This window comes from Kogia breviceps, chromosome 9 (genome assembly GCF_026419965.1).
Source record: "Kogia breviceps isolate mKogBre1 chromosome 9, mKogBre1 haplotype 1, whole genome shotgun sequence".
NCBI lineage: Eukaryota > Metazoa > Chordata > Mammalia > Artiodactyla > Physeteridae > Kogia > Kogia breviceps.
The window spans coordinates 21,383,796-21,407,498 of NC_081318.1; the positions used below are offsets into that span (position 1 = coordinate 21,383,796).

The window sequence follows — 23,703 nt, forward strand, 5'->3', positions numbered from 1 at the left end:
CTTTTCTCTACCAAAAGTGATCTTGATCATTATTATTTTCATGTACTTGTGTTCAGTGCATTACTCCAGATTTATGTTTTCAGGTTTGTTTTGTTTTTGTCTCTCTCTTTCATAGGGAAGGTCCTAATACAGAAGACACTTAACTGACAGTTCATTAAGAGTGAAGAAATAAAATTTAATTGAAAACAGTATGTGTACAACTGTAGGCAACACAGTAGAGGGACTGGGCCATGAAAGTAGCCACTGTACTGGCAGCCAGCGAGCAAGATTAGACATTATAAGGGTATCCCCAAACAACAGTATCTGGAAATCTTTTTTATGAGGCCATATTTTTCTCCAGAGAAAGTGATACTAACCTTTTGTAGGAGACACATGCCTAGTGTCATGAGAGCAGGGAAATGGTTAGAAGTTCCACTGTTCAGTACCTGGACTTAATTTTATTTTCTACCCTGTTCCCTCTGCTTCCACAGAGCCTCTATTTCCCTCAGAAAATAAAGCTCTAGCCTCTGCCTAGTAGGAAGTATGGAAGAAAGATCCTGAGGGTCAAACTACTTCACATGCACTTTTTAACGATGGTGCTATCTTTTGTTTTTTTAAAAAAATTCCTCCTAAACAACTGTTTTTAAAAATATACATATTTTTATAAATAATAGATAAAAGAAAAAGCAAGCTGATCTAATTTCTCACCCTACTGCTCTAATTAGGCATTTTAAACCATTGAGTCTTAAACAAATACCATTCTTCTGTGTATACCAATCACAGGCCAAGTGACTACTAAGCAGGGTAACTGTAAATTATCCAAAATAAGACACTTTTGAGAGTGAATGGGGCACTATTAATAATTATACATAAACTGGGATTATCTCAGGCAAACTAGTTACCCTATCACCAGGAGAATAACTTCCTGGATGCAGAGCTTGTAAAGCTATACGGCATTACCAATGAATTATGTGAAGCCTTCCCTCAGAACAAAAACATACTCTACTATATGTGCCTAATATATAAGTCACTTTAGTGAGGTGGAAAGAATTAGCAAATACAGGATAATACAGTTTTTAAGTTATTAATTCTTGCAATCACCCATCACAAGCACACACATAATTCCTTTAGAAATTCAGTCTTTCTGCTCAAAGGAAATCACAATAATAATAATTCATATAGTACTTTTAAACAGGTTGAATTAAATAGTTTAGCTGGTAGAGGGTTTTCTTCCTCTTAGAATCACTTCAGTTAAACAAATGGGAAAAGGATAAAGAATGGTTAGAAAGAAAAGAAAATGGGCTATAGTCTTCTACCTAAAGTAATTAAGACATGAGAGAAGAATCACTAAATGCCTTTACCCATTCCAGAGTCTTTCTTGGTACCATCTGATATTATGTCTACGTGATCAGAATCCACATCATAACTAAAGAAATCATTCAAATAGGTCTTTGATCGCTGGCCACCAAATACATATAAGCAACGATTTTTCTGAAAAATAAGAAAAAAAGGGCAAAGAAGAAAAAAACATAGTCATTTTCACAAAGAATTCAGAATGATCCTTTAAAAATTTAAACCTCTAAAAAAGTAATTTCATGAGAGATTCCATGCAATGGAGTACTATACTGGTACAAAGCAGAATGAGGAAGCTCTCTATATACTGCTAAGAGGTAATCTCTAGGATATCCTATTAAAGTAAAAAAAAACAAGGTACAGAATAATGGCTATAGGGTGCTGCCTTTGTGTAAAAAAGGAGAAAAAGTAATGTGTGTTGTGTTTGTTTCTTTCTTCAAAAAGAAACAAAGGAAACTAATAAAGGACAGCTATAGGGGAAGGGACAGAACAGGAAGACAGGGATAAAAGCCATATATCTCCAAAAGGATACTGACTTAACAGTTTTGCCTTTAGAACTATGTATATGTTTTTACTTAATTAGAAAACAAGAGTAACTTAAAAGAAAAAATAACCTTTGAAAAAAAGTGAAACAAATAAGCCTATATACAAAGCCTGTATACAAAGATATGATCACACAGAGAAGTAGTATTTCTAGTGATTTTAATTCTTGTTTTTGACTCCCATCCCTAGTGAGCAATATCCTAAACAGAAAAATAATCAGAAAGCAATCTTAAACAGCACTCAGTGATTTTGTTGTTAGTTTTGCTATTCTGTAAACTATTATAGAAAGACAGAGCAAGTAACATATTGTCATTAGGAAGCAGGATTTTAACCTTAAAAGATACACAAAAACAAAATCAAAGATATTAAATTTTAAAACTCTATGATCTTAAATTTGACTTGGATATATCAGTATGAACTCATGATTTTTCTCTTACTAAAAAAGGTACATATACATATATGCGTGTGTCCATATATGCAAAGGTATACTGGGAGGTGGGCACTCCCACTGGCCAAAGACAGAGAAAAATTAGGGGATCAAAAAGAATAATGACAACATTGGATTAAACACATCAAATAAATAAAAATCCACAAGTTCATAATAATACTTAAAAAAAAAAAATTGGTAAACTCTGGAGCCTCAGCTCAATTAACATGAAAAGGTGATAGAGGAAAAGAATCAAACATTTATATTACCCATCCTGTGTGGTTTACATATTAGGGTAGCCAATTAGTTAATGAGGATAAGCTTTTATAGTACAATCACAGTTAATAAATGAAGAAATGATGTAATTAGAAAAATGACCATTTTTCAAACCCTACTTAAATCTATGACTATAGATTAGTCTATGACTATAGTCACTATAGTCTATGACTATCAGCGGCTGCTAAACCCATCAGATAACAAGTTGACAGGAAACTTTATAATTGATCAGTCAGGCTGTTAACACCTAAACCCACCAGAACAATTTTAACATCACCAAAAGTATGACAACTACACATTAAATGTCTCTTTATATCTTGCAATCAGACCAGCTGTGAAGTATTCTTTCAACTCCCCTTTTGGCCCACCCTAAAAAGGAGAGTGAATCTAAATTCAAGCCTCTGGATCTAAATACCAGCTCACAGGAAATACCAAAGATCACGTTAAATGACACCAGGAGTATAAAATTGGTCAAAGTGAGAAAATGGGAAACTCTAGATTTACTTGCTTTAACGAATAATTGGTATACAGAGGAAAAAAAAATAGGAGAGGGGAGTACTGTTATGGATTAGAAGAAATTTAAGAGCTATAACAACCAAATGCAATACATAGACCTTTTCTGGATCCTGACTTGGATAAACCAACTATGAAAAGGTATTTTTCAGTATTTTAGGGAAAAAAATGAATGCAATATTAAATGATATAAAAGAAATCGTTTTTGTCAATACTTTGGTTGGGTTTTATAATGATACTATAATTATGTTTTTAAAAAGTGCTTACCTGTTAGTGATACAATACGGTATTTATAGTTGTAATGATACAATGTCTGAAATTTGTTTCAAAATACCCCAACACAATAAAATTTAAGAATAAACTTAAAAATCAAAGAAACATTAAAAAAATAAGTAAGATATAAGTGGGTTAGATATATGAAAAATGAATAGTCGAATAATGATAACTGTTGAAACTGATAAATAAGTACATGGGAATTTATTATACTCTTCTCTCTACTTTGGTATATGTTAAAAATATTCTACAGTATATTTTTAAAGTTATGTTCACAGCAAGAAGCCCAAGTTTTCACTATAGCACATAAAAAGGTTAAAGAAATGTCTGTATGCTGGTTTTTGCTGATAAATTTTAATTCTAATTCTATTAAGTCAATTCTTAATTCTTTGCACTTAATGGAGAGGAGCAGAGGAGAAAATAAGAACAGATAAGAAAACTGATCTTCTAGACACTAAGAGAAAACAGTAAGTAGAAAGGTATATAAGAAAGAGAAATAGCTACTACATATAATCAGTGAAGTTAGTCATAAAATTGCCTAGATTAGTACTCAGCTGATAACTACTTAGGAATTATTAGGTTGACAGAAGAATCTGATAATTAGCAAACAGTTCCGTGTTAAAGGTAGCTTTGTTTTTGTCTATCATTGCCAACACATCATTTATTTCTAATGAAAAATTTTGCTCTCTTACTGAAGAACTAGATTTCACCACTTCTTTTCCTATTGAGAGATACATGACACAATAACATAAGACAATGTACAGAATATTCTTACTGAGTGGAATAGCATGCAGTGTCCTATACGAGACTGGATGTCCTCAGGCCCAGCATTACAGGAGTCCTCTCGAAGAAGTTTCCAGGTTTGACACTGACAGTTGAAAGCAAACAATCCACTGAATTGTGGTTCACTGGCTCTGCTGTCGTCTACACTGCCATTACATGTCAAAATTCTACCACCAAAGGTGTAGATCATATGTTTTTCTGAGTCCATACACATCTATAGAACAAGGCAACAGATTGAATAGTTTTAGATTGTTCCTTTTATATGTGCTAAAACGAAACCAATGTGTGCGGTTTTAGAATCTCAAAGAAACTGAACATTGTCTTAATAATACCAAATACCATCCCTGATTATCATATGCACTTATTAAAATACTGCTCAACACCTGGCAGAAATTCAGGATGGATTTCTAAATAGCTTTTCAGGTTTCCATGTTTTTTCCAGTGAGAATAAAATATGCTGGGTTAAGGAGCTTTATGCTTTCTTGAAGCTGCATAATTTTTACCAAATCAACCAATAATACATTAGATACTGACTTATACCTAAGAGTAAACACCGACCATAGTCTGTGGGCAAACAGTGATCATACCCTCCTTATAAAAACTCCCTTCTCTCCATTCTAGGCAAGCATTCTATTCCTCTTGCTACCATTTAATAAGAGAGAAGATATGTGAATAAGAGTGATGCAGCTTAATTCATCTCTCTGCATTTATTTTACAAAATTCTTCAAATTATGCTGTTACCATATAGCAAAACAAACACAAGAAAAGACATTTGCAGCAATCAGTCTCCAGGTGAAACAAATTCTATTTCAAAGAATATGTAAGTCCAAGTTGGTAATTAGATGCTGAATACAAGTGGCATTTATGTTTAAAGAGTAAAATGTACGTAAATCACTATTTTTTATTGTTGTTGCTAAAGCGCAAATACTAGCCATTATATGTTCAGTTCTCTCCTCCCATCAAATTACTCCTGCTATTTATCTATTTTTTGTATTGTTTTAAATAAGAAACTATTAAAATAATTGTAAAGCTTATTTTAAAATTAATATTTAATATTAAATATTAAAAAGAAAGGATTCTAGCGCCTCCTAATCTATACCTACCACTAAGAAGATTCACTCACTTGTCATTTCCCAGGTTTCTGGCAGACTTCAATAAATTAAGATGAAAATCTACAATTCCTTAAGGGTGAAATCGTTGGGAACATGGTTGAAAAACTGAGATGTCAAAGTTTTCATGTCCCTGGCACTACAAAGAAAAGTGATCCTACCCTTTAATCTTAAATGATTATATCATGAAAAGCAATCCATACATTGTTGAGGGACACACATAATGTCAGTCTATTTACATTTTCATAAGTTCACAGATTCATACTAATTTGATTCAATCTCTGTTATCTAGCCCCTATGGTTCTACTTCATATGGGGATATTTAAATTTCATTTTGATATAGCTATTCTCATTTGTTATCAGGGGAGAGGCATAAACATCTTTATCTTAGTAGCTCTTTCTTGTATAGCGGACCAAACCAACCCCAAAAGGGAGGAAGATACTGTTTAGCTTGATTCTTTCCCATATCTCAGAACAATGGCACAAAACAGAAACAATTTTATTCCTTCAGCTTGGTTCCTCCCTGGATAAGATAGGTAGTTTCAATGAGGGTCAATTATCAAATAACAAGTTTTAATCACTCTAGGAAAATTTATGTTGTTCATAACAAGTTTTAATCACTCCAGGAAACTTTATGTTGCTCGTCAGTTTATGGTTTCCTTTTAATTTTTAATCTCTGAAAAATGTTTGAAAATCCAATGGTTTATTAAACTCTGTGCGATCATAGAATCTTTTCCCTCAAGACTTGAAGAAATCTTTTAAGTCTACTCTGTCAGGTTAGGTATTTAATTTCTAAAAGCAAATAAACAGGACTTCCCTGGTGGCGCAGCAGTTAAGAATCCGCCTGCCAATGCAGGGGACACAGGTTCCAGCCCTGGTCTGGGAAGATCCCACATGCTGCGGAGCAACTAAGCCCGCGGGTCACAACTACGAAGCCTGTGCTCTAGAGCCCGCAAACCACAACTACTGAAGCCTGCACGCCTAGAGCCCGTGCTCCGCAACAAGAGAAGCCACCACAAACAATGAGACGCCCATGCGCCGCAACAAGAGTAGCCCTGCTCACCGCAACTAGAAAAAGCTCACGCAGCAACAAAGACCCAATACAGCCATAAATGAATGAATAAATAAATAAAATAAAAACAAAAACAAATAAATAATGGATAGCCACTTATTCCCCACCCCACCCCCAACTGTTTTTTAATTTGAAACCGTCTTTTTATTTTATTACATGAACACAAAATTGGCTAGGGTTAGGTTGGGTTCAAGATAATTTCCTCCTCACAAAATTTGAAGCTATTGCTATGAAGCCTTCTAAGTAGTATTGTCCAACCCACTACCCTACCTCCCGCCAACCTCCAAAAATGCCTCATGTTAATCTGATCCTGCTTACCTACAAAGGTAACCAGTTTTCTCTGTAGCTTTTAGGATTTTCTCTTCTTCCTTGGTTCTGAAATTTCATTAAGGAAGTATCTAGGTAGGGATATTCTTTTTTCATTCATTCTGATCTGCACTTGGAATTTCTTTCATTCTGAAAACGATCTTTCTTCAGCTCTGAGAATTTTCTTCATTTTTACCTTGAGTGGTTTGTTCTTGTTTTGGCCTCCATTCTCTTTCTAGAACTCCTATAAGGTGGATGTTGGAACTTCAGATCCTTTTCTCTGTTTAACTTTTCTCTCATAATCTTACCTCACTAATTTAGTAACCATTTAGAGGTATGTCCACACTGCTTTTTAATCTATTTACTGAGATTTTAATTTCACTATCAAATCTTTAATTTATAATTTTTCTATATATTTCCTTTTCATGAATGCAATAGCCTCCTGAATTGCTCTAAGAAATCACTTAAATTTATCTTAGACTTCTTCAATTTACACTACAAACTGTTCTTCTTTGTTGATTCTTAATCTGTTGAGTTCAGTACCTCATATCTCATAGTATTAATTATCTTCAAATATTTGGATTTGGGGTTATTACTTTAGTCTTCTTTGTATCTGAGAATCCCTATTCATCTGCCTGTTGCACATACAGTAGTCTACCTCAAGGGATTGGGTAAGACAAGATGAGACATGATGCTGTGAAAGGTTCTGTATCAGCTCTCCAGTGCCTCTTAGGAGTAATGCTCTATCTGTCCAGCTCCAATGACCACATTGAACACTTGACCTATTAATAATTATCACAGTTCAGTGCTACTCAGTCAAACTGGAAAATGTCCTGCTCTTTCATCTCCAATTGATCATCTACTGTTTGCCCCAACTATGTACTTTGAGACTCAAGTTGCTGCTATCTTATAGGTTGTGGTTTCTTCTGGTTGGATCTGATCCTACCTGCTTTCTATTTGAGAAATTCCCTCAAATATTTTAAATTCCCTAAGGGCATTCTTTCTTGTTTTTCCTAAACTATTACTAATGTATTCTCTTGTCATTTCACAGGATGTTGGGCAGGAGGACGGTAAAAATATATGTTCAGCCTGCCAATGATCCACATTGACCCAGGGAGAATGTCAATGAGCTGATATCTCCAATACTGTGATTAAAGTTTCTCCTGTCATTTATTGATTAGCTCACATTCCATTTTCTAGCAATTTCCTCAATATGTGCTTATATTTGAAGGACAGTTTGGCTAGATATAAAATCCTTGGCTCACACTGTCTTTTCTTTGAATACCTTCTAGATACTGCTCTATTGTCTCTTGGCACTGAATACAGCTGTAGAGAAATCTGATATCAGTCTCATTTTACTTCTGGATCATTTCATCTAGTTGCCCACCAAATGGCCTCTTTATCTTTGAAATTCAGTGTCAGTAATATGTATCTTAGAGTTGAATGCCTAGGTCAATTTTCCCTGAATTTATCAATATCAGGTCCTCTTATACTACATGGAATAGGCTTCCTTCTTGAGGAAAGTCTTCTTGAATTTTATGTATAAATGTTTCTTCTGTTCCATTGTTTTGGTTTTCTTCTTTAATGTCTCCAATTACGTGTATGTCGGCTCTCTTTTGCCTGCCTTCTCTATCTATAATTTTCTGGCTAGCCCTTTTATCTATATTTGTTTTCTTTACCTGCCTTTCTTATGACCCTAACCTATTCTTCTTTATGCTCCTTGTAAACTAGGCTTCATTTTTTGAAGTGTTACTATAATATAGTGTTACTATATTTTCCTTCAATTTCTTCCTTGAGATTTATCAGGTCCAGTTACACCTGCTCCTATTATTTGGCCATCTCATCTGCATTCTTGAATGTATGCCTTGTAGTTTTCTTCAGTGTTTCAAGCTTAATTAAATTCTGTTTTACCAAAGTCAAGAGAAACAAAGGCCCCACACAAGGACAGCATATGTGCTGTACTCAGACTACCCCTAAGTTATTCTTTTTTTCAACCTGTAAAAACATAAGCCTCTTTTGGAAAAGAAATTTGTAACCAGTTGGAGGTAAGAAAATAAACTGTTTCCCTAACAACGTTATCTGCTGATGTTCTGTTTTTAAAAGATCAGAAGAAGTCTAACTTTTTTTGGAGTTCTTATTTTCCACACGAACAACACTGAGGATGTCAGCAGAGAAGTGCAAAGCTTTACAGAGCTCGGTTACGTACAGCCAGCACAAGTTCCAAATTCAATCTGGGGAGTACTCTGAAGACTAATGTTTTTGATTTTCCACCCACCACATACTCAATAGGCATATAAGCCACTCCTCTTTTCCTTACCATTCTCCTATAAAAACCACTTGTTAGTATAAATATGGCAGGAGGAAAGTTTTAAAGCAAATAATTAACAAAAACTGGTAAAGAAACAATAAATAAAGACTTGGGTTTTAATGCCTAGATATCAGGCATAAGCTAGATTCTGTCATAAATTCTAGCACCACCACCCATTTCTCAAGTAATACATAATGCTTTGTTCATCAATAGTGTTTCAGATTTTTTAAAAGTCTTTTTCTTTCCCATACTCCAAAAACCTTTGGACATGGGTTAAGCCAAGCAAAACTGCCTACAGAATTCAAAGTGGCTACTCTTTTGTGTGAGGTAGTACTGACCTGTACTGAACTAAGTTTTCAAAGACAGATAACGATGATAATGGGGATGATGATATGACAGCTACATACATACTAATATTTAAATGGTTTAAGAGATTGCTGTATGTAGTCTTCTTGTCTACAATATCATTCTATGACTTCTATTGGTGTTGAATTTAAACTTCATCTAGTACATGCCAAATTCTTACCTGTTTTATATTGAGTTTGTGATTATATACAAAAGTAAATATATTTCACTCGCATTGGAAGAAAAACTCTACATTTCAAATTCTTGAACTCATTATAAAATAATATAAAATTTTCCAGAAAAGTAGAATAAAAAGTTTTAAAAGGGAAAGTTGTTATTGGTATGATTTATATCATAAAACTGAATTTGTTTTTCCTAATATGTATTGCTCCATCTACTCTCTATAAACTTTTTATAAATTAACAACTGTGTTTTGAGATCTCAGTATTTTATTCTGCACCAAACAAGAGAAAAAATGTTTTAAAGAATAACTTTATACCTAGTGAAACAGTAATTCTTTTTATTATCTGTCATAGGTATTTGTAGTAGAAATCACCAATAGAAAACTCAGCGTAACCTGTGAAATAAACTCTAAGAGCAAGAGTCACTGAGCACTAATTAATTCCACCATACAGTTATCTGTGCACCAAACCTGATGATCAAACACCAGTTTCGGTCCTCCATCAGCAGCAGTATCCTCACTGAGTAACATCCATGTGTTTGTGTCAATGTCATAACGATAGAAATCACTTTTCAGAGATTTGCTGTTCCTCACAGAGGAATCCAAATAACGCCCCAGTGTGTAGATTTGCCTTCGTTGAATGTCAATGCACATTTTATGACATGATCTAGCACTAGGACCATTCTGTGGAGAGCAAAAAAAAGAATGAAAAGAAAAAAATTCAAAGAATAAATAACAGAAGACAAAATTAAATGTCCTTTTTTGTTTACTTTCATGAAAAGGTTTGCTCAGAATCTTGTATCAAGTCCAACTAATATATATGTCCAATACTAGGCTTAAATCTCTAGGGGAAAATAAAAGAAGCAGTAGGAGACACAAATCTTACCTTAGAAAAGCTTAAACTCTACCAGGAAAGATGAGATCAACTATTCTCTATTCTATGGCACTCTGTTTATAACACTTATGTGGCTTTTACTATATACTCCATTACATTTTAGTCATTTGTGTATAGACCTTAATTCTTTTGTACATGTCAATCTACTTAAAGACACATTTGGTTTTTCAAAATATTTTTGTACGCTTCATCAGAATCTAGCATAAAACAGGCACTCCAAGAATATTCAGAATTTCATAATTGGTAGGAACCTTAATAAAAGTGCAGTTTAATGATCTCCTTTTAAAGATGAGGAGATATAAGCTCAAAGAGGAATGATATCATCCTGAAAGCTAGTAAGCTAGTGACAGAAGCAGAATGAGAATCCAAGTCTTGACTTCTTCATCCAGCCTTTACATTATACAAAATTGACTCTCCTGACAATAAATGACTCAGCTGCATTAAACAACTAGGGAACAAAATGAAGAATATATTATCAATAAAAATTAATTAGTTGAGATCACTTGTATCACAGGACAGAATAAAAGGTAAAAAAAAACAACAACAAAAAACTGTAGTATAAGGCCCAAAAAAGGAGTTCATAAAAAAAAAAAAAGGAACTTCAATTGGGTAGGACTGGATTAGCTGAAAGAGGGAAAAGGAAAGAGAACTAATATTTGTTAAATATCTACTAAATTCTGTCTATATTATTACTATGTATGTGTGTATATATTTCATTTATCCTTGTAACAACTCCATAAGGAAATAATATCACCATTTCACAAAGTCTAAGTAATCTGTCTATAGTCACAAAACTAAGATAGAGAATCTAAGCCCCAGTGTAACCAAGCCAAACACTGTGTTCTTTCCACTCTTCCAGATTGTTTTTTCCTGAAGATAAGACAAACAAAAGCAAAAATACACTAAATACAATGTGTGGGGTTATGACTGAGATAAAGAATTCCTGCCACAGAAATAACAGAGTTGAAGTATAAGGTAGAAATAGAAAGCCTGTGAATGACTGAAAGAGGAGAACTGAATGTAATCTTGCAAGCACTGAAGAACTATTATAGGTTTCTAGAGAAGGATATAAAATAAAAAAGCAGTATTATAGGACGAGTAATCCAGCATTATTTAGATTAAATTAAGGAATAAAAATATTAGACAGGAAGAACAGTTTGACATTAATGTTATTAATCCAGATATTAAGTTGATTTGAATCTGCAATTCAGTGTTCACACTAATTACTATTTAAAAAATTATTTTTAGAGATTTTTGTCAAGGAAAATCTTCAGCAGATAAGGTAGAAACGTTACTGAAGAAAGAATTTCTGCTCTAGCTGCCATCTTGCGTCCCTGTGTGTGTGCTCCTAACCTCAGCTGGTCTGCCCGAGAACCCCTAAGTGCCAACCCTAGTCCCCTACACGGCCCTATTTCCACTGCAACAAGATGAAAAAAACTATCATGAACCATGAGAGACCTCGCCAAACTGCAGGCACAAGTGCACACTGGTGGGAAAGGAACTGCTCGCAGAAAGAAGGTGGTTCATAGAACAGCCACAGCAGACGACAAAAAACTTCAGTTCTCCTTAAAGAAATAAGGGGTAAACAATATCTCTGGTATTGAAGAAGTGAATATGTTCACAAACCAAGGGACAGTGATCCATTTTAACAACCCTAAAGTTCAGGCATCTCTGGCAGCAAACACTGTCACCATTACAGGCCATGCTGAGACAAAGCAGCTGACAGAAATGCTACCCAGCACCTTAAACCACCTTGGTGCAGATAGTCTGACCCGTTTAAGGAGACTGGCTGAAGCTCTGCCCAAATAACCTGTGGACGGAAAAGCACCACTTGCCACTGGAGCGGATGACGATGATGAAGTTCCAGATCCTGTGGAGAATTTTGATGAGGCTTCCAAGAATGAAGCAAACTGAATTGAGTCACAACTTCTGAAGAAGATAAATCCTGAAGAAGTTACTGGGAGCTGCTATTTTATATTATGACTGCTTTTAAAAATTTTGTTTATGGATCTGATAAAATCTAGATCTCTAATATTTTTAAGCCCAAGCCCCTGGACACTGTGGCTCTTTTCGGTTTTTGCTTATATACAATTCATTCTTTGCAGCTAATTAAGCTGAAGAAGCCTGGGAATAAAGTTTAAAACAAAGGTTAATAAAGTTCTTTGCCTAGTAAAAAAAAAAAAAAAAAAAAGAAAAGAAAAAAAGAAAACTTTTCCTCTGTAATTAAATAATCTGAAAAACAAATATCAGGTAAGATATAATGTATCTATGCCATATTTCCTAGAGTGTGAAATCTGAAGTTTTAATAGGAGAACAACAGAATTTCTTGCTTCAGCTTAATTAGCACAACTGCTATTAAAATGATGAGCAAATTACTTCCTAACTAAGGAGAAAAAAGGGAATAAAGATAAGACTAGAAACCAAGAGACTACAGAACAGACAAAAAAATAGAGAAAATTAATAAAGTTGTTTTTTGGAAACATTCATAGAATTATAAACCACTAGCAAGACTAATTTTTTTTAAAAGGGAGAAAATACAAATTGCCAGTATCAGAAATGAAAGCAATGCTATCAATATAGGGTCACTAGAAATTAAAAAGAAAATAAGGAACTATCATGAAAAACATAGTAAAATTTGACCATGTAGATAAAATGGACATATTCCTTTGAAAAAATATAACTTATTAAAATTGACACAAGATGAAAGAGAAAATCTGAAAACTTGGATTCATAATTTTAAATCTTTCCACAAAGAGAAGGCCAGCCACAGATACCTACACTCGTAAATTTTATCAAATACTTAAGGAAAAAATAATATCAATTTTACACAAAATTTTTCAGAAAACAGTAAGAAAAAGACCTCCTTTTTTAAACCTGTATTCTATTTATTCCTAACTTAACATATTTTATGAGGACAACATAACACTGAAACTGAATAACAATATTACAAAGGAGGAAGAGCAGAAGTAACATACACGTAGCTAGTGTACCTCATGAATACAGACATAAAACTAATCTTTAACAAAATATCAAATAGAATACAGCAATATATAAAAATAATATTTCATAACTAAAAGGGTTTTATTTCACAAATGTAAAGTCAATTTTACATTTGAAAATCAATCAAGGTAATTTGCCACATTAAAAGAGTAAAGGGGGAATTCCCTGGTGGTCCAGTAGTTAGGACTCTGCACTTTCACTGCCGGGGCCTGGGTTCAATCCCTGGTCAGGGAACTAAGATCCTGCAAGCCGCGTGGCATTGCCAAAAAAAAAAAACGGTAAAAGAATAAAGGGGAAAAATACACAATCTTACCAATATATATACTGTAGAACAAGCACTTGATAAACTCAACAAATATTCATGAGGAAGAACTCACAACAAACTAGGAATAGAAATGAACTTCCTCAATCTGATAAAGAATGTAGGGCTTCCCTGGTGGCCCAGTGGTTGAGAGTCTGCCTGCCTATGCAGGCGACATGGGTTCGTGCCCCGGTCCGGGAAGATCCCACATGCCGAGGAGCGTCTAGGCCCGTGAGCCATGGCCGCTGAGCCTGCGCATCCGGAGCCTGTGCTCCGCAACGGGAGAGGCCACAACAGTGAGAGGCCCGCATACCGCAAAAAAAAAAAAAGAAATGTATGAAAATCCTAAATCTAATTTTCCTTTTAATGGTGAAATACAGAATGCTTTCCTGCTAAGATGTGAAACAAAATAAGGACGTCTATTCTCATCTCTTCTATTTAATACTGTACTGGAAGTCCAAATCAGTGCAATAAGGCATTAAAAAATGCCTTATTTCATTAAAAAATGAAATTAAAAGTTATGACAGAAAAAGAGAGTGGAAAGAAAGAAGTTAAAATTGTCTCTATTCACAGATGACAGGACTATTTGTTTAAAACATCCTAAGAAACATAGAACAGAAATGTTAGAAATAATAAGTGGACTTAGAAAACTGACATGATACAAACAAGTTGAAAATTAAATTAAGTTTCATGGAAACTTAATTCATGGAAAAACAAAATACACTCGGATCCATTTAATAAAAATAAAAAAGACCTCTAATCTGCAAACTCTGAATGCTGGGAGGTAATGAATAAGACTGAAATAAATGGAAATTTAACCCTGTTCATGGATTAGAAGGCTCAGTATCATTAAGACATCAATTATCTCCAAACTGATTTATAGACTGAACACATTTCCAATCATAAGTCCAACAGTTCTAGAAACTGACAATATGATTCTAAAATTTATATGAAGATGTAAAGGACCTAGAAGAGTCAAAATAAGTTTTAAAAAGAAGAACAAAAATGTCTTACATTACTTGACCTGAAAGAGTGTCATACTGGAATATGAATAGACCAAAAGATGATGGAGCAGATTAGAGTGTCCAAAGAGAGACATATACTTATATTCTCAATTGATTTTTGAGAAAGGTGCCAAAGCAGTTCAACAGGGAAAGAAGACAGGGAGCGACCAGAACTCTCATACATTTCTGGAAGGAATATAAAATGGTACAACCACTTTGGGAAAAGCTTTAACAGTTGCATCAATGGATGCTAAAAGGGCAAATGTTTGATGAGTAACAGAATATTTTCATAGTCTCAAAATGTCTCCCCACAAATTACTTATTAATTATGGAATGGGAAATCTGGTGAGCACCCTTCTTAACCAAGTGATCAAAGCTAACATCAGACAAACTGACACGATGTGTCTGTCTCCTGACAGGACATACTTAGGAGGACCCAATGTCCTCCACATGGCATTCCTGCTAAAAATGCTTAACCTATATCCAATCCTGGGGAAACATCAGACAGACCAAACTGAAGGATAGTCTACAAAACAATTGCCCTGTATTCTTCAAAAATGCCAAGGTCAAGAAAGACAAAGAGAAGTCAAGGAACTGTTCCAGACTAAAGGACACTAAAGAAACATGACACTGAAATGTACTGCATGATCATGAATTGAGTCCTGGGTCAGGGATAGAGGTTGGGGGTTACAACAAGATACCTATAAAGGACATTACTAAGGCATTATTTGGGTAACTGTTTATATGTGAAAAGGGAATGTGGATTAAAGCAGCCGTTCTCAGTGCAGTCTGGGGTCTTCAGGGATTCTACAAAGTCAAAGTTATTTTCATAACAATACTAAGATTAAAAAATGTGTCTTTTCACTGTTACTCTCTTATAAGTGTAAGTGATATTCTCCAGAGGCTACATGACTTTTGATACAGCAACAGACTGAATGCAGAAGCAGATATGAATCTGGCTGCCTTCTATTAAGTCACAATTAAAGAGATTTAGAAAACTATAAAACAGTGCTACTTGATATATGATGGTTGTCTCAAGGAAAAGATCTATGCAATTGTTTGAGTTGCAAGCTGAGGTAGCTGCTTTTTCCAGGAAACATGATATTTACTCAAAAGAAAACTAACAATCCAAGTATGGTTATTCAGACATTTTCTGAAAAATAAATGAAGTATGTATATTATTTTTGAAGAAAAACAACTGATAAAATTTGTTGCCAATAATAAAATGCACATTTTTAAGCAAATTTAGAATTTTAGAAAACTTCTACCTGACACTGTGATCTTGACACCTTCCCAACACTTAAAAGATTTTTCTAATGAGAGTGATCATATGTGGTTTGGGGGATACTGTATAATAATATGTCAACATTTGAAGACCTACATAACTCAGGAAACCAGTATTTTTCAGGTGACCAACACACTGAGCAAAAAAACAAGCATGGGTAAAAGATCCATTCAAAGAGCAACACAGATCAGTGGATTTTAATGTAACAGAATTACAAAACATTAGCTGATATGGTTTCAGAGACTACAGTGCAATTATTTTTAAGATAATTAGTTTAATAATTATTAAATAATTATTTTAATTATTTTTTAAGCAAACAACAACTTGTCAACTTGGGGTATAAGATCAAAAACGAACCATGTGCTATTATATAAAAAGTCTACTATTAAAATAATAGTTTCCTTTCCAAGAATGTATCAATGTGAGGTCCAATCTTCATATATCTCACATAAAACAACATGTTGCAAAAGATTAAATGCAAAAGCACATATGAGAATCTAGCTGTCTTCCACTAAGCTAGATATTAAAGAGATTTATAAAAATGCAAAATTAAAAATATAATTTGTTTTGAACTAATAAAAACTTACATGCATATCTACATGAACATTTAAAATAATTATTCTAAAAACTGAGCCATTCTATTATCTTTCAATCTACTACATGAGCTATTAGATACATTATTTAGTCTACGTAAATTAAAGTGAATTAAATTAATTTTGTTTTATCTGTGTGACTTGATATTTTTATAGATTATACTCCATTTAAAGTGAGTATCAAATAATGGTTGTATTTCCCTGTGCCATACAATATATCCTTGTTGCTTAATTATTTTAAACATAGTAATTTTGCTTTTTAAAGCATATCATACTTTTAAAACATATGCACTGGGGTATCATCAAACAATAAAACTGTACTTACTGGTGTAAAAAACAAAATGAAACTCTGTTCAATTTTGGAAGGAATGAGCATTTTGCTGGAGCCATATATCCTCATTCACTTCACTGCTACATCAACAAAAGGTTTTTAGGTGTTTAAATGAAGAAAGTAATAATAAATTATAATAAATCTGAATTCCAGTACTGGATCACCACTTTACTTATCTCTATGGACTTCAAAATAACAGAAAAAGAGTGTTCTCATAAAAATAATTTCTGTATTTTCCCAGTACTAGTTTTAAATAATTATTAATTGCATTCTAAATACAACTTAGAATATTACATTAACATTACTTTAGAGGACTCCTGTAATCCATTGCCCTTTCCTGCCAAAACAGCCACTCTCCTGAATTTTGTATTTGTCATTCCCTTGCTTTTCTCCAGCATTAATTTTTTATTTAACTTATCTGAACTATTTACTCACTAAAGAGTAAGCATATGATCTATGCCTTAAGGAATTCGGAGTCTCCATAGGGAAACAGAAATGTAAACCAATCATTATAGTAACCCATTCAAGGAATGTAAGGGGTTAAGTGTTCACACCAAAGGAAGCTTCTAATTCTGGTTAGGCAAGTCAAGAAAGGCTTCACAGAGGAACTGAAGTCTGAACTATGTTTTAAAGAGTAAGTAGGCATACACTATATAAAAGCTGGGTGCATGGGAGGAGCAGCCCCTGTTAATTCCAAACTGGGAAAACACTATTACAAAGAACACAGGTGAGAACATCGAATAATTCTAGCAACTGTAAGTATGGCTAGCACATAAAGTCAAAAAATGAGGCTAGAAAAATAAATGGGGACCAAATTATGATGAGAAATTTGAAGTTTTTACTCTAAGCAAAAGGAACTAAGGTAGATAAACTTCTTTATTATTGTTGTTGTTGTTACTCACACTTCCCTGTATCTATGCCCTTGGATAGTGCTGCCCATCACCCAATAACTGTGGATTTGGTCACATGACTTCTTTTGGGAAAATGGGACAATAACAAATCTAATTGAGCGCTCATGTCTACTTCACCCTCCTTGCAGCCCTGCCCCTCCACGAGAACAAGACTCATGCTAGCCAACGGGAAGGTGAGTGGCTATGTAGAACAGAGCCAAGTAGTCTCAGAAGCTAATCTAGACTAGCTGACAGTCAGCTGACTCCCAGCACATGAGTGAGCCCAACCAATCTACAGACTTGTGAACAAACTAAGTGCTTATTACTATATGCCACTAAAGTTTTGTGGGTGCTTGTAATGTAATATATGGAATGCAACAGATAACAGAAACAGGGACTGAGGCTAACCATAGGGTTTAAGCAGAGGTGTCACATGGCCAAATGTTTTTTTTTTTTAAAAGACTGTGCTAATGAATAGACAATAGATCTGGAGATCAACAATGGAAGTAAAAAAGTTTAAGAAAGAAGCCACAAAGTTGGAATTAGTGCCAAAAGGAATAGAGAGGAAGAAACATCTGAAATGCAATATTGAGTGCTTAGAACCGGTGGAACTTTAGGCCCTAATTAAATACCCTCAATGAAGAAGAGGGAGGATTTCAGGATGAATTGTAGGCTTCTTGCAAGAATAACTACAATTAACTCAGATTTAAAATAGTTTAAGAGAAATCAGGTATGTATTCTTTTAAGATCTGTCTTTATTTTTGTTGAGGATAAAAATAATCATTTCAGGGCTTCCCTGGTGGTGCGGTGGTTGGGAGTCCGCCTGCTGATGCAGGGGACATGGGTTCATGCCCCGGTCCGGGAGGATCCCACATGCCGCGGAGCGGCTAGGCCTGTGAGCCATGGCTGCTGAGCCTGTACGTCCGGAGCCTGTGCTCCGCAGTGGGAGAGGCCACAACGGTGAGAGGCCCACGTAACAACAACAAAAAAAACCATTTCAGAAAATAGTACTTTAATATTGAAAAGGCAAAGGCCATTTTCACAGGGATAATAAATAGAAATCAGAATTTTAAGATCTCTTTAAAAAGATAAAAACTAGCCAAATGATTAACAAAGGAACACACCAAGTAAACGAGAATCTAATTTCCTAAGATTTAAAGACATAACACCAGATTTTTTTAAAATGGCCTTCCTAGATTAAAATCAGTGGTTTTGAATTAGGTCTTTTCCTCCCCTTTTCATTTGCTGCTACTACTGTTTTGTTTTAGTTTATTTTTCACCTTGTAATCTGAAATTGCTTAGAAGGAAAAGTACAATAAAAAATTATACAATGATTAAAAAAATATATGAATATGTGCTTTATATCAGGGTATAATTATGCACTTATTTAATTAAAAAAATTAAATAAAAGAACACCGTAAATCCAAGACATCCTATTCACTATGGAAAAGCTTTATGTATATATGTATCAATAGACAGACACACATGAATACATACAATTTTAGTTAAAAATAAAATATACATCATTTGTGAAAACTGATAAGATAGTCAAACAGTGAGAGGCCAAAATAGTAAGATAGTGAGGAATCAAAAGCACATTTTTCCAGAGGAAATAAAAATAAGATAAATGTTCAAAATAAGAGTAGAGGTGTAAGAACATAAGAAAAAAAATAGTTACACAGTTACATTTAAACTAAAGTGGTTAAAAACTAAATTATATTAGATATCCATTTCTATTTATCTCTATAAAATAGATTTGTTCATGTATCAATAGTTGAAGAACCAGGTATAGAAGCTGGAATGCAAGAATACTTAAACCAAACGTGTCACCACAAATTCTTCTGCTATCACTGCTGATAGACTTTTACAAAGAATACAAATCATTCAGAAAAAGAAGTGTACGACCACACCCCTATCATAATACAGATGGATGAAAAGTCTGAGAACTTGCCTCTTTCTCAGTGTCTCTAGAGATACATGTCCATTGGTTCTCTTTCACACTGTACGCCCAGAAGTCAGCAAGATCTTGTGTTCCATCCCAGCCACCAAACAAATAAACAGTCTCTGTGAAGATTAGAAAAATATGTGCAAAAAAATAAACTTAAGAACAAAATTTAAGTATAGGCACCCAGATCAAGACATTGCTTCTAAGATCATTTAAGAAGGTACACCTAAGTAAACTTAAAAATGAGATTTTTAAACTGGTTAACATTCCAAAATAAATACTAGTATTTCCTAAATATAGGCATACGGAAGGGCTGCTGCAGAACCACTATCATGAGAGATTTATATATAACGATAACTAGGAGGCATCCCCTAAGATTCGGATTCCATAGGTCTTCAGTGGGTAAAAACAGTCAGTACTTTTAAAGTGTCCAGGGGGAACAGCCAGTTTAGGGGTTTCTGTGTCAGGCCACAAAAAACTTACATTTACCAGCTTCTTAACAAAGCAACTTCAGATAGTTTAAAAAAAAAAAAAAAAAAAAAGAAAAGGGAAAAGAAAAAAAAGAAATCCCAGAGGAATATACAGTGCAAAATATAACATAAAGCTATCTAGCTACTTCTGAAAAAACTTCACATTAAAACTGTTTTCTATTACAATACAAAAAACAATGGTTAAAACTAGCTGTGAGTTAAAGTTAGATATCTTAAGAATAAAGTGATGCATAGCCTTGATATTCCCATGGAAACTGGGGGAAATTTTTCCAAATATATTGTGGTAGATTTAACTCCTCAGAAATCAACTTTTAAGTCATTCCAGGTATCTTGAGAATTTGGTTTCTTCTAATTCTGAAATGTCTATTATACCTATGGACTTTATCACGTGATAAAACATTTCTTGCTCCGTGACCAGTGAAAATTTTTACCTTTCTTTATAAAATAATAGTGCCTTTCCTTTCTTCAAATATTTCTTCCCTTTGTAAATATCTTATGTCTACTGGTTATACATGCCTACCATTTTTTAAAGTTAAATATAATACATTACAAGAAAACTATAAAGCCATCTACTCTCTGACATGCCCTAGGCCAATATATGCGGAGACTGTCATCTAATTACATCCCATCATGAAAGGTTGAAATGCACCTGGAAATATTGTAACACTACTTAAGAAAATTCTTGCCATTCATAGAGATGTCTTATAAGAGGTTTTTGTCATATTTTCATATAATTTCAAACTCTATGTGAATTTTCTAAGTGAAATAAGCTAGGGGAAATTAAAACAATGTTTCCGGATAAGAACTGACCACTGGAACAGTTCTAGTGCTAACTGGGTAATCAGGTATACGTCAATTAACTTGACTGGGTCTTGATTTTTTCATTTACAAACTCGAAGTGTGGTGGTAAAGTTCTTCAGACATAAGTTACATGAAAACATTCTGAAGGCTGTCAAGCATGAACAGCATTTCTACCTTTAAAACATGTATATATACACAAAATACTTTGTAGTTACTAAGTACCACTGATGCAATAAAAACAGTATTATTGTATGTTTCCATGTCTAACCCAGTACCTAGAACACTTTTGGCTCTGTACAAATGTGAAATAATGGAAACTATTAAAAAACTGCCATCTCTCAGAAGTATAAAACAATCCATTATCATTAGTTAAGTAACATTCTGTTTCCCAAACGGCACACAGTAATGCCCAGATACTGAGAATTCTACAGGAAAAAAATTAAAGAATTTTCATCTGACTTAAAAATTATTTGCCACGGCCTCACTATAAATGCAATTAACCCCATTAAATTCTGAAGCCTGGAGAGGGAAGGGGTCTATAACTAAAATAGCAATAGCAATTGACCTTTTGTTTTACAGTGTTTCTGGGCACCCTTTGGATAAGGTTACCCTGGTTCACTAACTTTAATAACCCTTCCTCTTGGGATCTGGGTTCTCAATGTTCTTTCTGAAAAGCAGGTCTCTTTGTACGCATAAATTCTCACAGCAAAGAAAACCCACATTTCCACAACAGCCTCATTGATAGCTGAGCAAAATAAAATCTGGCACAGAGCAAGCATCCCAATGGAATTAATCCAAGATGTCATTCTTGTTCGTGAATGCTTTGTGGTCCCAGTTAAAGTTTAATAGTAAAACTGAATGAATCAGATGGTAACAGGACCTTTTGACATACCTGAATGAAATGTATAAAAAAAGAAAAAGCTATTATTTGCAACATGGCAGTAGCTTGGTTTACTGGATATCCACTCTCATGCTTATAGGTTATATAACAATTCGTGTACATCCCTAGGGCAGTACAATCCTCCTCATGCAGCAGCCCTTTCTCTGTATTTTTTCTTAAAGGAGTACAGGCTACAGAGGCTATTTCTCCCAGACTCACTGAAATGATCACTCAACATTTTTTGAGTACTAATCTGAATTGGCAAGGCACTTTAGAGAATAAAAGTAAAGAAGACATCATCCCTACCCTAAGGAGCTTACAGTTTAGTGAAGAATATAAAACAAGTACATTAATCACCATAATGCAATGTAGACTAAGTGCCATAAGAAAGGTAAAAAAGCACCACGGGTGTTCAAAAAAGGGAAGAGAATAACCAGATTGAGGGGACTCAGGAAGATTTCATGGTGACAGTGGTATCTGACCTATGCATCAGAAAGTGGCTTTGTTGGTAGAATGAAGGAAAGAGAAGAGGACTTTTCAAGCAGAGTAAAAAGTAAAACAAGGGTATAGAGACAGAAAAACACACAAAAAGTGTTTTAAAAGACACAGAATCTAAAGTCAGGCAGATCTTGGATGGAACTGTAGCTCTACAACCACAGCTGTGTGACCAATACCAAATTCCTTAACCACTGGTTTTCTCAGCTCTAAAATGGCACAGAGTACCTATCTCCTAAAGCTACCATGAGAATTAAATAATGCATGCATGCACAGTGGTGAAAACTGTGATGAATAAATGCATTGTTCATTTTAAAAGAACAAAACAAAGTAGTGGAGTGGAGATAAGTTAAAAAGACAGGTAGTGGCCACATCATGAAATGGGTTAAATGACAATATAAAGGTTTTTTTGTTTTTTGTTTTTAATTTTACTTATTTAGTTTTGGCTGTGTTGGGTCTTCATTGCTGCATGAAGGTTTTCTCTAGTTGCGGCGAGTGGGGGCTACTCTTCATTGCGGTGTGCAGGCTTCTCATTGCAGTGGCTTCTCTCATTGTGGAGTACGGGCTCTAGGCGCGCGGGCTTTAGTAGTTGCGGCACGCGGGCTCAGTAGTTGTGGCTCCGGGCTCCAGAGCACAGGCTCATCGTTGTGGCACACGACCTTAGTTGCTCCGCAGCATGTGGGATCTTCCCAGGCCAGGGATCGAACACATGTCCCCTGCATTGGCAGGCGGATTCTCAACCACTGCGCCACCAGGGGAGCCCAATATAAAGCTTTTGAACTCGACTCCACAGACAGTATAGTATTAAATAGCGACAGAAGATTTTAAGCAGAGATGTGACATGGTCAGATCTGAACTTGCAGCATAATAGGACTTACTGAAAAGGAGGAGCCAGGGAAACAGAAAGATCGGAAATAAAGTGACCAATAATAGCCTATGTTTAAGATATCAAACTAATTTCATTCTCAGAGACTAAATGAATCAATCACCAATCAATCAGTTATTACTCAGGCCACAAAAGCTAAAATGCAACCAGTCTTTTTTACAGGTCTTTTTTCGTATCAGTACTAAATAACTCCTACAACTACTTAACTACCAATAGTACTAATCGATAAATCTTATATACACTAAGAAAAAGGTAGAAATGTTAACACATCAGTATCTTCACACCATTTTGTACAAAGAAGCAGGCTTTTTATTTTATGAGCCCAACTGCAATATCTATCCTCCTCCTCTGATTCTTAGGGGTAAATCAGACTATGCTGATTGCATAATCCTCCACAAGATGGCACACTATTTTCGTAATTAAATCCATCTTTCCACT

At 34.6% G+C, this 23,703-nt stretch overlaps 1 protein-coding gene and 1 pseudogene across 11 annotated transcripts in view; one reads left to right on the forward strand and one right to left on the reverse strand.

The window, feature by feature from the left end:
• MKLN1 (muskelin 1) overlaps positions 1 to 23,703 on the reverse strand; it is a 339,221-nt gene that overhangs the window by 47,872 nt on the left and 267,646 nt on the right. For all 11 annotated transcript variants that reach the window (XM_067042147.1, XM_067042144.1, XM_067042148.1 and 8 more), the window contains 4 exons: positions 19,719 to 19,831; positions 9,940 to 10,152; positions 4,140 to 4,361; positions 1,341 to 1,470 (listed from right to left, as the gene is read on the reverse strand). In XM_067042147.1, coding sequence (XP_066898248.1) covers positions 1,341 to 1,470; positions 4,140 to 4,361; positions 9,940 to 10,152; positions 19,719 to 19,831 — 678 coding nt within the window. The remainder of the gene's footprint in view (positions 1 to 1,340; positions 1,471 to 4,139; positions 4,362 to 9,939; positions 10,153 to 19,718; positions 19,832 to 23,703) is intronic.
• Positions 11,791 to 12,340, forward strand: LOC131762598 (transcription factor BTF3 pseudogene; annotated as a pseudogene).